Source organism: Cicer arietinum, chromosome 4 (assembly GCF_000331145.2).
Source record: "Cicer arietinum cultivar CDC Frontier isolate Library 1 chromosome 4, Cicar.CDCFrontier_v2.0, whole genome shotgun sequence".
NCBI lineage: Eukaryota > Viridiplantae > Streptophyta > Magnoliopsida > Fabales > Fabaceae > Cicer > Cicer arietinum.
Window position 1 is genome coordinate 5,481,850 of NC_021163.2, and position 16,890 is coordinate 5,498,739.

Here is a 16,890-nt window from a genome sequence, read left to right on the forward strand (position 1 = left end):
AATCGATATATTTATGGATATTAAAAATATATTTAAACTTATATATATATAGAGAGAGATAAAATTATACTACAAATCATTTTTCTTATTTACGTGTAACACTTAGATTTTTTATCTTTATTTTTATTCATTTGAGTCATTTATCATTTACAAAATTATCTCTTATCTTTTAAAACACTCGTTAGAGTTATTGTTTATTATGTTTGTTTTCCTTTAATTTATTTATCTTTTAGCGTGTTTTGTAAAATTATCCTTTAAAAATGAATTATGAGAAGTCCATGTAGGATTGTCATCCAAAGATAGTGATTTATTGTCCTAATTGTAAATTTGATGAGAAAATGTCCATTTTAAGTTAAAAGTTATGGATTGAATGTTTTTTTTTTTCAACAATCGTGGTAATTGAAGACCAAATAATTAGATTTTAAAATAGGAGAAATTTTTGTGTACGCGTGATAGAATAGATAACAAAAAGTGCAATTAAGTTTTTTCGAATGAATGCACTTTATTTAAAAATATCACAAATTCACTCTACAAAACATACCACAAAAATTATTTATATTCTTTAAAAAAATTATTGAACTCCACAAGATTGTTTTATAATAAAAAAAAAAATTAAATTTATTGAAATCTTAATTAAATATACCCTTATAATTTTTTAACAAAAATATGTATGAATTGTAAGTATGAAAAGTATGGGGTGTAACTCTGTGAGTATAGATGTGAAGGGTTTGAGTAATAACTCCTGTGGTCATAAAAAGTTGTTCATCTACCGCAAAATACACTGCTAGAAGTTAAGATATAATAAATAATATATTTTATTCAATTTTTACTAATAGAGAAAGTTAGTATATGTAAAAAACTGAATGAGCTATAGTCAACCGAGCCCAATAACACGATGAAGGCCCAAAACCCAAGGCCCAATATATAATTTGGAAATCAGCATGGAGGACACTCCCGTTGAATTGAATATAGCCGTTACAGTTTCATTTCAAACTTGTAATAATAATCAAAATTCAAGAAGATACCCCTTCACTTCACTTTTCAAACGGCAAAAACAAAATACACTGTTTCTCTTTTCGCTCAGAAAGTTTTCAGAGTTCTTCGTTTTTTATCTTTCTTCTTCTTTCAGATTTCACATTTCAGAAGCCAATGGAATTGAACGGTATATACTCTTTATTCTCTCTCTCGCTCGTTTCATTTGTGAATTGCCTTATTTTTTGTTGTTGATACAAATCACCGTTTCTTGCAGATCAAAGCACTCAAATTCAAATCCTCGCTGAAAAGTTTCACCGTTTTGTTCTCGATTGCGAACTCAAGCAATCCCCAAACGCTCGCCCTTCAGGTAACTTCTAACCTATCTTTTCAGTTCAATTATTATAATTGATCTGAATAAAATATTCAATTATTGTTCGACTTTATTTATCGATGTTTATTATCTTGTAATCAGATGATAATAACGAAGCAAAGAAAATAAATGAAAACACCGATTCCATGGATGAAAACAGTATATCCAATGGAGGAATCCATGAGAATTCTCCAGATCCGGGTCACACCCTTCCGATTTTGAAGAAAATCCTTGATCTCAGTACCAAAATTCAGGTGAATAAGTCTATATCTTTAATGTAAAATGAAACGCTATTTGATCATGTATTTCTTGATTATGTTTTAAATTTCTCACAATTTCAGTTTATTTTGTGACTCTTTCTTGCATTAGGATTTGAAGAAGCAACACGTTGCCTTATCTGATCATGTGAAACTCACAACTGATTCTTTTCCTAGCCTTGATGTTTTGAACTCTATTCAGCTTCTAGGTATGGTTCTTATAAAAACCCTAAATTAAATTGTCAATTGAATTTGAATGTGCTTTCACCTTCTCTTTTATTTTTAATTAATGGCTAGTTTTTATTATACAGTATTAGTTAATTGGTTTTGGGGGTTTTTAATTGTCTATTATATGTTACCGTTGCTAGGTTCTGAATACGAACTCTTGAAAAAAAAGTACCTCCAGGAATCCTCTGAGCGCAGACGGCTTTACAATGAAGTTATTGAACTCAAGGGTAATATTAGGGTTTTCTGCAGATGCAGGCCTTTAAGTGAAAGTGAAACTGCAAATGGGTTTGCATCTGTTGTCAATTTTGAATCATCTTCTGAAAATGAGCTTCAAGTCGTTTGCTCAGATTCTTCCAAGAAGCAGTTTAAATTTGATCATGTATTTAGGCCTGGAGATAACCAAGGTATAATTTACTTCTTTTGATCTGCAGTGAATAATTTATTTATATTTTTCATTCTGGAAGCTGATTAAACATGTGTAATATTTTATAATGATGCAGAGGCTGTTTTTTCTCAAACTAAACCTATTGCTACTTCAGTATTGGATGGTTTTAATGTCTGCATATTTGCCTACGGGCAAACTGGAACCGGTAAAACATTTACAATGGAGGGAACGCCGGAAGAGAGAGGAGTTAACTATAGAACGCTGGAAGAATTATTTAGGATATCTGAAGAGAGAAAGGGTGTAATGAAGTATGAGTTGCATGTTAGCATGTTGGAGGTTTATAATGAGAAGATAAGAGATCTTCTAGTGGAAAATTCTGCCCAACCTACTAAGAAGTGAGTTTTAATTCTTCTTACTCTAATTAGAATTGTATAGTTTTTAGATAGCCACTTCATATGATTTTAATTAAAACAAGATCTGAAAATCCTATTAGATATTGCTTGTTTAGATAATGAGTCTGAAAGAAAAAGGACATTATTATATTTTCATTTCATGGTTCTAAATATTAAGTATCTTGAATGACTTGCATGGTTTTTCAACCGATTCTGCATTTGAACTGAATTTGCCTAAAGCTGACAAACTAATTCATGTAGTCTTGAGTTTTTCCCCCCTGTCTAGTAAGTAGTATCTACCCTACATGCATGAAATTTTAATGTATTGTTTCTTGAGAGATATCACTGACGAGGAAAACAAATTTCAATCTTAAGATTGGAGATAAAGCAAGCTGCAGAAGGAACACAAGAAGTCCCAGGACTTGTTGAAGCTTGTGTTCATGGAACAGAAGATGTGTGGGAATTGCTCAAGACTGGAAACAGAGTCAGATCTGTTGGATCCACATCTGCTAATGAGCTTAGCAGCCGTTCTCATTGGTATGTCTTAATTCTTACGGCCAGCCAGCCCTGCTTTACTTTTATATTTCACATTTTCAATTTCAAGTAGCTTAATTACTAAATGTTTTAACCATATTAATAAATAGGTATTCTCCTTGAGTGTGTTATTCTTTATTTCAACAAAACCATTGTCTCGGAAGAAGTTATTGCATATTTTATTATTGATAGTAACAAAGTGGTGGTTTTCCATGCAGCTTGTTGCGAGTAACTGTGATCGGGGAGAGTTTAATCAATGGCCAGAAAACAAGGAGTCACCTTTGGCTAGTAGACTTAGCAGGTAGTGAGCGTGTGGGAAAAACTGAAGCTGAGGGAGAAAGACTGAAGGAATCTCAATTCATAAACAAGTCTCTTTCGGCACTTGGTGATGTTATTTCTGCCCTTGCTTCCAAAGCATCCCACATCCCTTACAGGTAATTTTCTTTTCATCCGTCGAACACATTCTTGCAGAATGATCCTATATCTCATTAATTGTTGAATCTTTTTTTTGTGACAGGAACTCAAAGCTCACTCATATACTGCAGAGCTCTTTAGGTGAGTTTTAATTTCAGCATTGTAAAATTTATGATCCTTTGTATTGTCCCTTTGTGATTTGAAATACACGGCTACAACTTGTGCTTAATAGCTAATAATATGGCTAATAATAATAATTGACCCGTGATTGATATGCAGGTGGAGATTGTAAAACGTTAATGTTTGTCCAGGTAAGTCCAAGTTCAGCGGACTTAGGAGAGACACTTTGTTCATTGAATTTTGCCTCCCGTGTCCGTGGAATTGAGAGTGGCCCAGCTCGCAAACAAGTAGACCTCAGTGAGCTGTTTAAGTACAAGCAAATGGTAAGCTAAAATATAATTGTGCTTTCAATAAGAAAAGCCAAGCTTTTTTTTTAAATTCCTGAAACTCAATAATTTTTTGTCATTGATAAAAGGCAGAAAAGGTCAAACAAGAAGAGAAGGAAACAAAGAAATTGCAGGATAGCCTGCAAACCTTGCAACTTAGACTATCTGCGAAAGAGTATCATTGTAAAAGCCTTCAGGAAAAGGTATAAATGCAAACGGTTAAATGTTTCCTTTTGCTTCTTTTGCCTATATATTCATATCCATCAAACTCATCGATTCTGAAATAATTTTGACAGGTACGGGACCTTGAGAACCAAATAGCAGAAGAAAGAAAAACTAGACTAAAGCAAGAAAGTAGATCTCTTGCTGCTGTTTCAGCTCAACCTCCAACGTTTAAACACACAGCAGCTCAAAAAACCATGGCAGATAAGAAGCCACCACTGAATCCTTCGAAACTGAGAATGCCCCTTAGAAGGATAACCAATAACTTGCCTCCCCAATCTCCTATAACATCAAAGAGATACACACATCAAATGAATGGTAAGGAAAATTCTGCTAGAAGGAGTTCAATGACAACAAACATAGAAGGCTTTGCAAGACCAAGAAGTAGGGTATCCATTGCCATGAGACCACCTGTACAAGTACAGTCAACTGCGCAGCTCCTTCAGCCAAGGAGGAGAGTCTCCATTGCTACATTGCGACCTGATCCAACATCTGAAATGACAACTCCACTCCGTACTTCAGTGATGAGGAACCAAAGAAGGGGCCGGTATTCAAATTTGTTTGCTCCATTGCCAGAGATGAGAACAACTTCAATTGAAACAACTCCAAATTCTATCAGGAGCAGCAGCAAGTTTATGGGCAGTCCAGTACATGCACAGGCAGGTGGTTCACGGATGGGTAGACACCCGACTGCTGTTGCGCTGCAACGAAGATCTTTTATCTGGAGTCCTCTCAAGCTGAGAGAAATGAAAAACAGCCGAAAGTCATTACTCTTGCCATCTAAATTGCAATAGGACCTTCCTTGTTTTCTCAATGCGTACATATATTTTGTTCAATTCACATTCAATTAAGTCTATAGATACTTGATTATGAAGTTTAATCTCTTGTTATGATTGTTGGTTCAATTTCTGAATCTGTCACATCTTATTATTTCACTATTTCAACATCTGAATTGCATTTATCTCATTGCGTTATTGGTCTATTTCTTTTTAATAAAACAATAACAATCGCCAAATTTTCATCAAATATAATCTGGAAAGTACAATGTCTCCAATGTGATTGCGGTTTCACACGTTATGTCTCTTCTTATACAGGCTCAATTTCATGTAGAATTATCACCATACAAGTTGGCGATTGCTAGCATTCAAATGTTATAAGAGTACGATACAATGGCAATTAATGAGTCAAAAAAAGTTAATGCTAATTGTCTTGCAAAAATACTCACAAAAACTGAATTAATGTAGATATATGTAGCCCCTGACCAATTATGGAAATGGATTCTAAGCATTCAAATTGTAAGGGCGATCTTGGTTATTTAATGTTTTGATGTATAGTGTACATTTTTTCTATCTCAAAATGGCCTTTCACCATGCAATAGTTGACGAGGATATTCAAACATTTTTCTTATTACGTCAAATTGGTCACTTGTTGTGGTATAAAGGATATCATTGTTGATATTTTAAAACATAAAATATCAAATTGTCACTTAAAATTAAAATAAAGGACCAAGTCGGAAAAAAAAAAAGATAAAGGACTAAAACGTTACCTGAAATTAAGTTAAGGGACCGCGAATGTAATTTAGCCTTTTATTTATTTATTGGACTATTGAATTTTAATCAAACGGTATTCAATATATTGATTGTATGACTACATGATTCTTGGCACTCCATTATGTATATGGTTCTGTAAACAACAACTTTGATTGAATTAAAGTGTGTCGCCGTAATTTTGACAATATATTCATAACGGTATTCAATATATTGACTGTATGACTACATGATTCTTAGCACTCCATTATGTATATAGTTGAATAAACAACAACTTCGATTGAATTAAACTGTGTCGCCGTAATTTTGACAATATATATACTTCAATAAATTTAAATTATCACTTAGAATTTGTCAATCTCTATCAAGTTAAATGTATTCTTATTATTTTAGCATTTTTTATATTATAAAGTAAATGAATAATCTCGTCCAAAATTTCATAACAATGCAATATTTTAATTATTTTTCCGTTAGTAATCGTTTCTGTTTTTTTCTTTAATTTTGCTTTTTTTTTTTTATCATTTCCAAAAACCACTTTGTCAATTAAAAATCTGCTTTATACTAGTAAAAATATTTTAATTAGAAAGTCTTAACTCAGCTCATTAGTCAACTCGGGGGGGGCCCAAGTAAAATGATAGAGATATAGCCGTTGCATTTGTCTCTGGGGGGTAGTTTAGACATTGATTCACTCGACCGTTGCAAAACAAACCGTTACTCAATAGTTCATGTTTTTTTGACATCAACATTTGGGTGTCAAACTCTGAAACCAAAAGCCAAAAAGGTTAAGGGTCCGTGTCTGTCTTAGAGAGAGAGAGAGAGAGAGAGAATTCAGATCCAATCTTAGGTAGGAGAGACCGACCCACTTCGCGTGTTTTGTTTTCCTCGGAAATTCAGAAGATGGTTGCGAGAACAACCCCACCAAAGCAGAGGAAAACTTTAGCTTCCCTCAACCCTCTTCTCATTAAAGAAACACTCAACAAGGTAATTACTACTAATTACATCACATTAGTGATTAGTTATCTTCATTCTTCAATAAATTATTACAAACAAATTCATAGTTTTGTTCTTTGAAAAGGTGGATCAGTGCGTGGCTCGGCTACAAGAACTTCAATACACTGTAACTGGTGGAGCCAAGGTGGTTTCAGGGGTCAATCTCAGTCCTCGAAGCACCAGAGGTTATCTCAGAACTAGTCTCAGGTGCAAGCAAGAATCACTCAGGTACTCTTTTCTTTGCTTCATTCGTCACTATAATTTTGTTTAGGTTTACTTTTTGCTAGTTATTGTTGCAAGTTGTATAAACTCAAATGGGTTTTGTGTTTTCTTGCCATTCTGAAGGATCAAGAATGGTGGCACAAGGAAATCTCCAACGGGGAAGTTTCCCTCTCCACCAAACACAGGTCAGTTCTAATGCTAAACCAAAGTAATTTTATTTGCAAACAAGTCTTCCCTTGCTAGCATGGTTTTAATCATAGTTTTTAATTACCGTCAACAACTATAATTGTGGCCACAATATATCACAACTGCAATGGCCGATGCATAGACAACATTTCTCAAAATTTTGCCACAATTTAAAGATTTGCACTATAATTATGCAATTTAGAAACATAATTTTAATTGAGGTTGTTTTCTAGGTTACATTGTGATACTTGATATTATGAGAAAATGTGGACAAATGTGGATGCAACCACATTTGAAGTCTCCATGTGGGCTACATAGACTTCAGAATCCTTTAAGTTGCAGCCTCAATTATCAATTATGGTTGTAGATTACAATTTAAAACCATGGGTCTTAAGCAATATGAGTAATAATTGGCAACCCTTTTACTTAATAATTAGACCTTTCTATTTCAGGTGAATGGAAGAGAATGTCTTTGCCTGCAATGCTTGTAGGAGAAACTCTAGGAGAAATTTTACAAGCTAGTCAATTTGCAAGAGAAATTGTTTCAGCAGTTGGTGTGAAAACTCCCTCCAAGGAGAACCCAAAAACTCCAATGTCACAAAGGTCAAGAAGTAAATTAAACCTTGAAAACACACAACTCAAGGCTAGAAGGAATAAAGAAAAACAAGCTAAACTACAGAATGATGGTTCTCCCCCCTCACTTCAAAAAGCTCGTTCAAGAATCACTTTTAAGGTTTCTCCTCCAAAAGTTAGAGAATTTGACAGAGAAAATAACAAGTATTTGTCTTCGGCAAATAGGGTATCTCCAAGGAATAGACCATGGGCTAAAAAGACAGTACTATTCCCCAACCCTTTGTTCCTTTCAACTCATTCTTCTTCATCACAGTCACAGCAGCAACAGTTTTGCAAAACAAGGTCACCTATCATTTCAAGAAATAAAGGAACAACAACGACGACAACAACAGTAACACCACACAAGTTTTTGATCAAATCTCCACCTTCAAAAAACTCCAAATTTCAAGTCCAAATCAAAAGCACAAATGTGTCTATTTCACCTACAAGACTTGCAAGTTTCAGCAAGAATTCTCCTAAGAGATCAGCTGCGTCTAAATTTCGTCGATCTTTCTCTCCTTCAAGACTAGCAAACAGATTAGTTTCACCATTAAGAAGCAAGAAAAGTACACAGAAAAGTGATGTTTTTGTAAGTGGACTGAAACAGCGCCCAGCATCAACAATGCAATTCCCTACTAGAAGAATTTAAGAACATATAAAACCTTGGTTTTATTTTATCACTCACTATTGCTTCTCAATGTCCATAAAGAATATTCTTGTGGGATTTTTGTTGTTGGTATTTTTTCCTTATGTCCATAGCACTTTTTTCACGTCAATTCACAAATTCAGTGCAATTATACTTTGTTCTGCTCAACAAAAAAAAAAAAGAAGGTGCAAAAGCTTGTTCATAAGCCCCTCATTTTATCTTATATGCAATGTTGACAAATGATATAATCTTTACTGTGGTCCATTTATCTTGTAACTTAATTATGCAATAGAAACAAAGACATTTTTTATAACTTGAAAGCCTCATCTAAAAGAGTAATGACAAAGGTATATACTAGATACAAAGTTTACATCAACTAAGACTTCATTCAATTTATGAAGAGGGGAGCCAGTGAAACATCACTGGCATTGCCAATAGTTGAAGAGGGGAGCTATTTGGTTATCATGTATAAGTCTAAGAGAAAAGAGAAGGGAGGTTGTTTGTACAAAGGTTAAATGTTTGAACAATGACTTCAAATTTTTATAAGCTTGGTCCTTTATCTCTATTTTTCTCTTTTTATCATATCATCAGACAAATTACATTACTCTTTTTATCTCAAGATTTATAGGCTCAGACATCAATATTTTAATTATACGTAAAAAAAGACAAATTCTAATATTACTATGTTTATCTTAGATAATTATTAATTCGACATCAATTAAATTACCCGGTCATCAAAAAAGAACCATGCAATTAATTGTTATTTCTAAAGTTTGGTGAGTAAATTAATAGAGACCTTTACTAATGACTAAAATTGTTGAAAATATCCATATCCACATCCACGCGTATAAGATTTGTGGATAACTTATCGTTGGCAGGTGTAAGAAAGTAGTTCATCTTCCGAATGGGTTGTTGCTGCGATGAAGACGACGGCGATATTCTCCGCCATCTCATCAATTCTTCATCCACCACCGAAACCCTACCTCCACCCCCTTCTAATTCAACAGTTATCTCACCGATGAATTCTCATTTCTCGGCACTATCCTCCGCCGACACCCTCCAAATCATCTTCGAGAAGCTTCCAATCCCGGATCTCGCCCGTGCGAGTTGCGTGTGCCGACTCTGGAACTCGGTTGCCTCTCAAAGGGATATCGTTACCAGAGCTTTCTTAGCACCATGGAAATTGAAGGACGTGCTTGGAAACCCGCTCTCTGGAAGCTTCTGGAGAGACAACTCACTTGCGAAATTCGCAATCTCGCACCGAATTATGCGTGGCGACAGCGTTGCCAGCCTTGCCGTGAAGTACTCCGTTCAGGTCTGTTTGCTAGGGTTTCTTATCAACTTATTAATGTTTCTCTTACTTAGTTTCAGAAATTCAAATGCACTATTTGTTGATGATATAATTTGGGCGTGTGTTTTTTAAATTGATGAGAAATAAATTCCAAATTCATCATTGAAATTGAAAATTATGACTCACAAATCACAATAGTCCATTTGAGACAAAATTGATCCATCCTACTCACTAGTATGATCAAATATTTTAATTTTTAGGGATCATTTTAAAATAATTTCAATCATGTACTAAATTTCCCTATCACTACAATTTCAGGTTTTAGGATTAAAATTGTGATTCACTCAAATGAAATGTTAATTTTCATTTTCCTCTAAAGGTGTTATAAACTATGAGGAAAGGGGAAATGCATTGTAAACTAGTTTTGCAGTGATATCCATTAAGCATCGACATTTTTGCGGTTATTTTTAAATTGCAGTTACAAAGTGAGCTTAAGTGGCCATTTTTTTGAGTTCTCATTCGATGTTGGTGTAAAATACAGTGCATCTCCATTAACTCATAACTATTTGATTATTTTTCTGACCATGTTTGCTGTAAGCACTGAGCTATTTTTCCTTGTTTTGTTACTGGTTTTCCTGTTTAATAGCAAAAGAAGAATTTGATAAACTATATTGACCTTTGGATGATGATTTTTTTATGTTTTGACAGGTGATGGACATAAAACGATTGAACAACATGATGAGCGATCATGGCATATACTCAAGGGAAAGGCTATTAATTCCTATTAGTAATCCTGATATTCTTATTAAAAGAACCTGCTTTATTGAGCTGGATGTTTACGCTAAACGAGAAGTTGCAGTGTTATATCCTGATGATGTACCGGACGTAAAGAGTACCTATGTATCAAACAGAATATCCTCAGAAGAAAGCAACAAAAAGGTGCTTGATTCCTTGAAGAGAAGCATGCAAGTCGATAGTGAAACTGCTCAATACTACTGGTCTGTTTCAAATGGTGATCCTCGAGCTGCTCTTGCTGAATTTTCCTCGGACCTTCAGTGGGGTAGGCAAGTAGGTCATTCCTAACCTTTGGAACTTAATTTAAGCTCAACCCATGTTTGGAATAATCAACAGGTTTGGTGACAGGAAAATGAATAATAAATAATCAAGATGTTGGGTCAGGCAAGTGTCTGCTTTAAATCTACTATGAAATTAGCTCTTCTCTATTGGAGACTTGAGACGGGAGTAAGTCACTTCTTGCTCTGTGATATTTAGTTCAACTACTAATGTGGTGGGCTGTGTTCAGAATTTGTGTAATTTGTAATTGCTTATAAGTATATTTATACAAGAAGACGATGTATTATATTTTAAACTGCAATCAAAACTGCTGCTTATTCCATGTTTAGTAAAATTAGTACATAGATGTTTGATTTAGTCCATACTTTACAACTTCTGAGCATCTGCATATTTTTACAGTACGGATCAGAATTAATACCAAGACTAGACTTTCAAAAAAGCAACGGATATGATGATGCATTGTCAGTTTATTATCACTTTTTTTACTGAGTTGTATTTCTTTCCCTAAATCCTACCCCTAGTATTATGTTATGATAGTGTGGAATTTAAGCCCTTCAGAAGCTTAGTGAGAAAGATTATTCTGTGACTTCAAAGATAAGGATGTGTGGCGAATCAGAATCTATTTGTGAAATCTCAAATGAATATATTTGATATTCTGTTTTCATCATGTCTTTTTCGAATTATTTATAATTACTTTACTGCTTTTTATAAGTATGTCTTGTGCTGTCGGTTGCATGAACCTTCAGATTGAAAATGGTAAATTGGTGATAGTGTTACCTCACATTCTCCAGTAGCAAAATGGTTTTAGTGATCTCAAGCAAAGCTAAATACCATTATAGTAGTATTACTGGTTACCATGGAATATCGACAATGTCAACGTCTTTTCAGACTGCACTACAGTTTGGTGTTGAATTCTAAAATTTTCATGTTCCTGGATTGCTAGGATTTGAAAATTTTGGAGCTTCTCAAACAATTGTTGTCATTGATTTGCGAGTTAATAATCATTTTGGTTATTAAACATGTGAGCGATATCGCTACTGCTAGTCTTTAAAATATAAAAAAAATACAATAACTAATGAAATACACATATAAGAACCAAATTGGATAATAAAATTAAAGACACTTCAGGTATGTTTTTGGTAAATACCACGCAAGCTTTGCGATTTTGAACCCCCACCAAAATAAATTTAGCATCTTCTGGATTTTAAATAATGATTTCGTTTTAATTCTATTTTTTCATGCTTATAGATTCTTAGTTATATTAAAAGACACTATGATACAATTATACATGTTTTTTCTTCATGTTTTTATTAATATTTACATTGTTTTAAATGAAAATTTAATTTTTTATTTTTAATATCATTTTTTATATAATATATATTATTAAATTTTTATTTTTTAAAATTATACATAAGGGTAAATTGGAAAGTTATTTTTTTATTTTATCGTGTTGATAACCTATATCATTTTCTTTTATTTTCTTTTTAATAAAACTTATCATATTCTACCAACTCATTAAACACTAAATTAAAAATCTGAGATAGGATATAATAATTTATTTTATATATATATATATATATATATATATATATATATATATAAATTCTATTTAAATTTTTACACAAACTTCAAATTAAATATTTGATTTCTACGTTTTTAATGGAAAATTTAATTCACATTATAGAAAGCTTTACACAGATTGTCATTTATATTTATACATGTTTCTTTACGAAATATTTATATATGCTAAACTATTATTTTTTTAGTATTTTAATTTAAAGTTAAATAAAATTTACTAAATTTTATTTTATTTTTATATAAAAAATTCTCAATTTTTTAATTCATAATTTTTTATTTATTTACTTTTAGTTTTTATTTAAAAAAAATTGTAAAACATTGATACTTTAAAAAAATTCCTATAAAACTATATAGGGACTAAAAAATTGATACTTTAAAAAAAGTTCCTATAAAACTATAATAGGTACTAAAACATACACGCATGTAAAGTAAATTATAAGTAAAAATAAATAAATTATGCTTACTAAAGAAACACGTTTAATCTTCATTTTTTTTGTATTTCATTTTGAGCGGTGCCTTTCCTATGTTTGCATTGTCTTGTCCAATTCCAGAGAAAGGTTACTGAGCCTTAACAACACTAAAATATTCACTTATAGTCATACACACTAAAATATTGTAATGTATAACCTGTAATATTTAACCACATTTACTAAACCCCCATATGTTACATTATATTATGTAAGAGGGGCCCATTAAAATATTACTACCTACCATTCTTTCTGTTTATAAAAGGCAGAGCACAATGAGTTGCTTTTCCACATAACAATTCACAAGAATTTAACACTTAAGATCATTCTGTCAAAAATCGTTGCTTGTTTTGTTACTCTGCCATATTGTCAAGGTTCTCTGTTTCTGCTGCTTCTGACTAACAATGATTCATAACTGCCTTAGTTTTTCCAAAGAAGAGAAAAGCAACCGTCACCAAGTTAAAGGGACTGTCGTGCTGATGAAAAAGAATGTCTTGGATTTCAATGACTCCATTGCTTCATTCCGTGATGATATTCGTGAGTTTTGGGGCAAAAAAGTTTCTCTTCGGCTAATAAGCGCTGTTAATGCTGATCCGAGTTAGTTTATTTCCTTTCTTTCTCCTCTCTTTTTTCTGTTAATGCTACTATGTTGTTTTCTTTGTGTCCAAGAAAAGAAAAATCTTTCATAAACATGCATATACTCACCCAACAACACTTAGAGAGATTTAGTGATATGATAAATGTAATATATTAATGAAAATACTAGAAACAAACAAATTTTGGTCAATAAATTTAAATAATTTTACTGCAAATTTTGAATGATGAATTTAATTTGTATACATAAAGAATTCTACACAATTTTTTAATCATACTTATTCAAATATCACTATAAATATGTCATGATAATATATATTTTTAAAATATTTAGATAGATCTCAATTTTGATATATTATAATATTATTTCTTAAGATCTTATTATTTAAGTAAATTTTAATATTGTTTTCTAGAGTATTTGTTCAAGAGTATGGGAATTGCATACGATCAATTTTCATAAGTTAGAATGATTCCTAGTAGAGTCTAGAATAAAAAAAAATATCATAAAACGAAGTTATTGTTTGATTAGTATACATGTTACATAAGAAAGTCACATTCCTTCAGTTCACAGTTCACACCACTAGCTAGCATGCAGATTTAGCAAATCGTAGAGAAAGTAGACCTAAGATTAGTAACAAAAATGGAATGTTCACATGGTATAAGAGAAAGGAAGTTGAAAGAATAAAATTTAGAGTAGAGAGAATGAGTGAAGCCACCAATTTTCTAAAATTTGAACTCTGAACAAATAAAGACATTTCTTGACTGATCCAACGTAGTTGGATTCTAATCAAATTGGTTATAATTTAATACTATTAATTCTTAATATCACAATATACTGTAATGTATTTAATGTGAAATTGTGGGATCATTTAAGTATTATTATTTTATAAGATTTTTTTTTCACTATCAGCTTTAAAAGAATTTCAGTTTTTTTAAAAGGTATAGCATAATGGTAAGCTTCGGAACATTAAAAAAGTTTTATAAAACAGATTTAGAGCTAAATCTCTGACACTAATGATTTTCCTTTTAATCACTACTAACTTCTAACATTTATCTATCTAAAAATAATAGACTTTTTTCCTTAAAAATATATTAATATTTAATTTTTTTGGATGTGCGAAGAATAGTATTATATTTAATTTTTGTGGATTTGCGAAGAGTAGTTGTCTCTTCTATAATTCAAGCCTTATTAGAAAAAATAAAAAACGAAAAACTACTGAAGTTGTGAATATGTACCAATGATGTTTGACAAACGAAAGAACTTATAGGAAGAAAAAGTTCCCATTGCTCTCCACTCACGAATTTACCTTTTTTGATGATTCTTTTTTAGATATGCTCTTTACTATTTTTGTTTGGTATAATATTAATATTGTATATTAAATGCTTTGTCCTAATTTCTAACCTTTCTAATTTCTATTATGTTCTTGTCGTTTTCCAAGTCACGCACGCAACTAAAATTCAAACAAATACCTGTCTTTTTCGAGTTGCCTTGAGTGTACCTCGTTGTTTTGATTAATTCAGTTCGCTACATTTTGAATACCTGTCTTTTATGTTGTAAATTTGTGATATAAACACATTCATTTGCAATTGCAACTGCAAAAGAGGAGAAATTTGACCAAAATTGCGCATGTTTGAAGAGAGAAATTTTTTTTTTTAAAAAAAAGTTAATTTGGTTGAGTTTTTATGATTTTTTTCACAAAATTAAATCCAAAGTGATGTATACTATAAAGATTTAAGTTCAGTTCAATCATTTTAACATTAATAAAAATTAAAATATTTATTTTTAAAATATAAAATTTATTTTTCCAAACACTAGATTTTTTTATACTATTAGAACAACTACGTAAACTATTTTTAATGACATAAATATATAAACTATAATAAAAAAATAATATATAAATAATTAAAAAATATTTAAATATAACGTATATTTATGATAATACTACTAATATAGTATAATAATGTTATTCAAATATCGATAATCGATTTTAAATAAAATGAGATTTAAAATTCGGTTCATATTTAACTCAAACATAAAAATAAATAAAAAATCAATTATTTTTTTAATTTAACAAATCATTAATTTGATATTTATCTCTTTAGGAAAAAAACTCAAAATACATGCAATGAATTTTAAATTTAAAAATGTAGAATATTTTTTTAATTAGTATTTTTTATAATTATTTTATGAGTTATTATTATTAAAGAAAAAATTGTAGGATAGTTTAAGGTGACCAGGCCATCCCATGTCACTACCAAACTGTGGAGTGCATTTTATAATTTGTTTAATTTTTAAAAGATAAAACAAATTATCTTCTTCTCTTCAAAACATCTCTTAGATAAGATCCGAAGGGTTTATCCCGTTATTTCTCGTTGTATAATAATTCAATCCTTCTAGTTAAAAAATAAATTTAATTGCAGTTTTAGTTCCTTATTTTAGCTGAATCACGAAAATAATATCTCTATTTTATTTTTCCTTAATTTTAGTCTCCAATCAGAATTTTGGTCCAAAACTTAATAAAGTGTCATTTTTTTGCTTTTATTTGAGTGACATCATACTTCAAAATCTCGTGGTACAACAATTGTACTTGAAATCTATAATCATAAATAGTATGATGTGGCTTTAAAATATGAAAATTTATCAAGTTTTAGATTAAAATTGATGAAAAATAAAATGAAGGAATATTTTCGTGATTCAGCTAAAATAAATAAATCAAAACTACAATTAAACCTAAAAAATACAATTTTTTCAAAGACTTTAGAGAAAAAATATCTTAAAAGCCCGTTACTTTAACGTAGAAAAACAAATAACATTTTTTATTTTAAAGTATGAAAGACATATTTACAGCTTTAAATTAAGGTCATGTAGTTTTGTCTAATTTTGGTCTTTGGCATCTAAAATGTGAATGAAATTATGATAAATAACAAAAAGTAATATTTACAGATAATGGATTGAAGGGAAAACTTGGAAAGCCTGCTAATATAGAACATTGGAGTACAATTAGAGCAACAGCAGGAGAATCAACATTACAGGTTTCATTTGATTGGGATGAAGAGATAGGAACACCTGGAGCAGTTTTAATAAGGAATAACCATTACTCTGAATTTTACCTCAAAACCTTGACACTTAATGGAGTTCCGGGACAACATGGCGATATTCATTTTATCTGCAACTCTTGGATTTATCCTGTTGAAAAATATGAAAAAGATCGCATTTTCTTCTCCAACAAGGTATAACTACAAATAGTTGAGAATAATATGTCTTAACTACAACTAATATTTATGTACTTCAAGTTGTGGTAAGACATGTTTTGTATTATATATTTATGCGCAATAATATATGTTACATATTAACATGTTGTGTATTATAATATATGGAGCCATTTCTTCCAAGTGGAACACCAAGTCCACTACTTAGGTACAGAGAAGAAGAACTAAAGAGTTTAAGAGGTGATGGAAA

General features: G+C 31.3%; 4 protein-coding genes across 4 annotated transcripts in view; all 4 read left to right on the forward strand.

Annotated features, from left to right (window-relative positions):
* The first annotated feature begins 993 nt into the window (after positions 1 to 993).
* LOC101502958 (kinesin-like protein KIN-14S) lies at positions 994 to 5,158 on the forward strand. Its single transcript, XM_004495671.4, has 12 exons — positions 994 to 1,162; positions 1,250 to 1,342; positions 1,448 to 1,599; positions 1,715 to 1,811; positions 1,971 to 2,234; positions 2,331 to 2,610; positions 2,983 to 3,144; positions 3,360 to 3,575; positions 3,659 to 3,696; positions 3,835 to 3,998; positions 4,091 to 4,204; positions 4,298 to 5,158. Exons 1-12 carry the CDS (start codon positions 1,150 to 1,152, stop codon positions 5,015 to 5,017), a joined length of 2,313 nt encoding a protein of 770 aa, XP_004495728.1. The 5' UTR covers positions 994 to 1,149; the 3' UTR covers positions 5,018 to 5,158.
* Positions 5,159 to 6,506: 1,348 nt separating this feature from the next.
* Positions 6,507 to 8,739, forward strand: LOC101502640 (microtubule-binding protein TANGLED). Its single transcript, XM_004495670.4, has 4 exons — positions 6,507 to 6,751; positions 6,846 to 6,988; positions 7,106 to 7,167; positions 7,621 to 8,739. The coding sequence occupies exons 1-4, from the start codon at positions 6,668 to 6,670 to the stop codon at positions 8,427 to 8,429; spliced, it is 1,098 nt and encodes a 365-aa protein (XP_004495727.1). The 5' UTR covers positions 6,507 to 6,667; the 3' UTR covers positions 8,430 to 8,739.
* A 591-nt stretch (positions 8,740 to 9,330) lies between these two features.
* On the forward strand, positions 9,331 to 10,800 carry LOC101502329 (F-box protein LysM). The gene is given in 2 exon segments (NM_001309678.1): positions 9,331 to 9,741; positions 10,426 to 10,800. Coding segments are annotated over 2 exon segments (786 nt in total).
* A 2,248-nt stretch (positions 10,801 to 13,048) lies between these two features.
* Positions 13,049 to 16,890, forward strand: part of LOC101502002 (probable linoleate 9S-lipoxygenase 5) — a 6,890-nt gene continuing 3,048 nt past the window's right edge. Inside the window, exons 1-3 of the mRNA XM_004495668.4 lie at positions 13,049 to 13,433; positions 16,375 to 16,661; positions 16,811 to 16,890. The exon at positions 16,811 to 16,890 is cut by the window's right edge and continues 161 nt beyond it. Coding sequence (XP_004495725.1) covers positions 13,241 to 13,433; positions 16,375 to 16,661; positions 16,811 to 16,890 — 560 coding nt within the window. The 5' untranslated portion in view covers positions 13,049 to 13,240. The remainder of the gene's footprint in view (positions 13,434 to 16,374; positions 16,662 to 16,810) is intronic.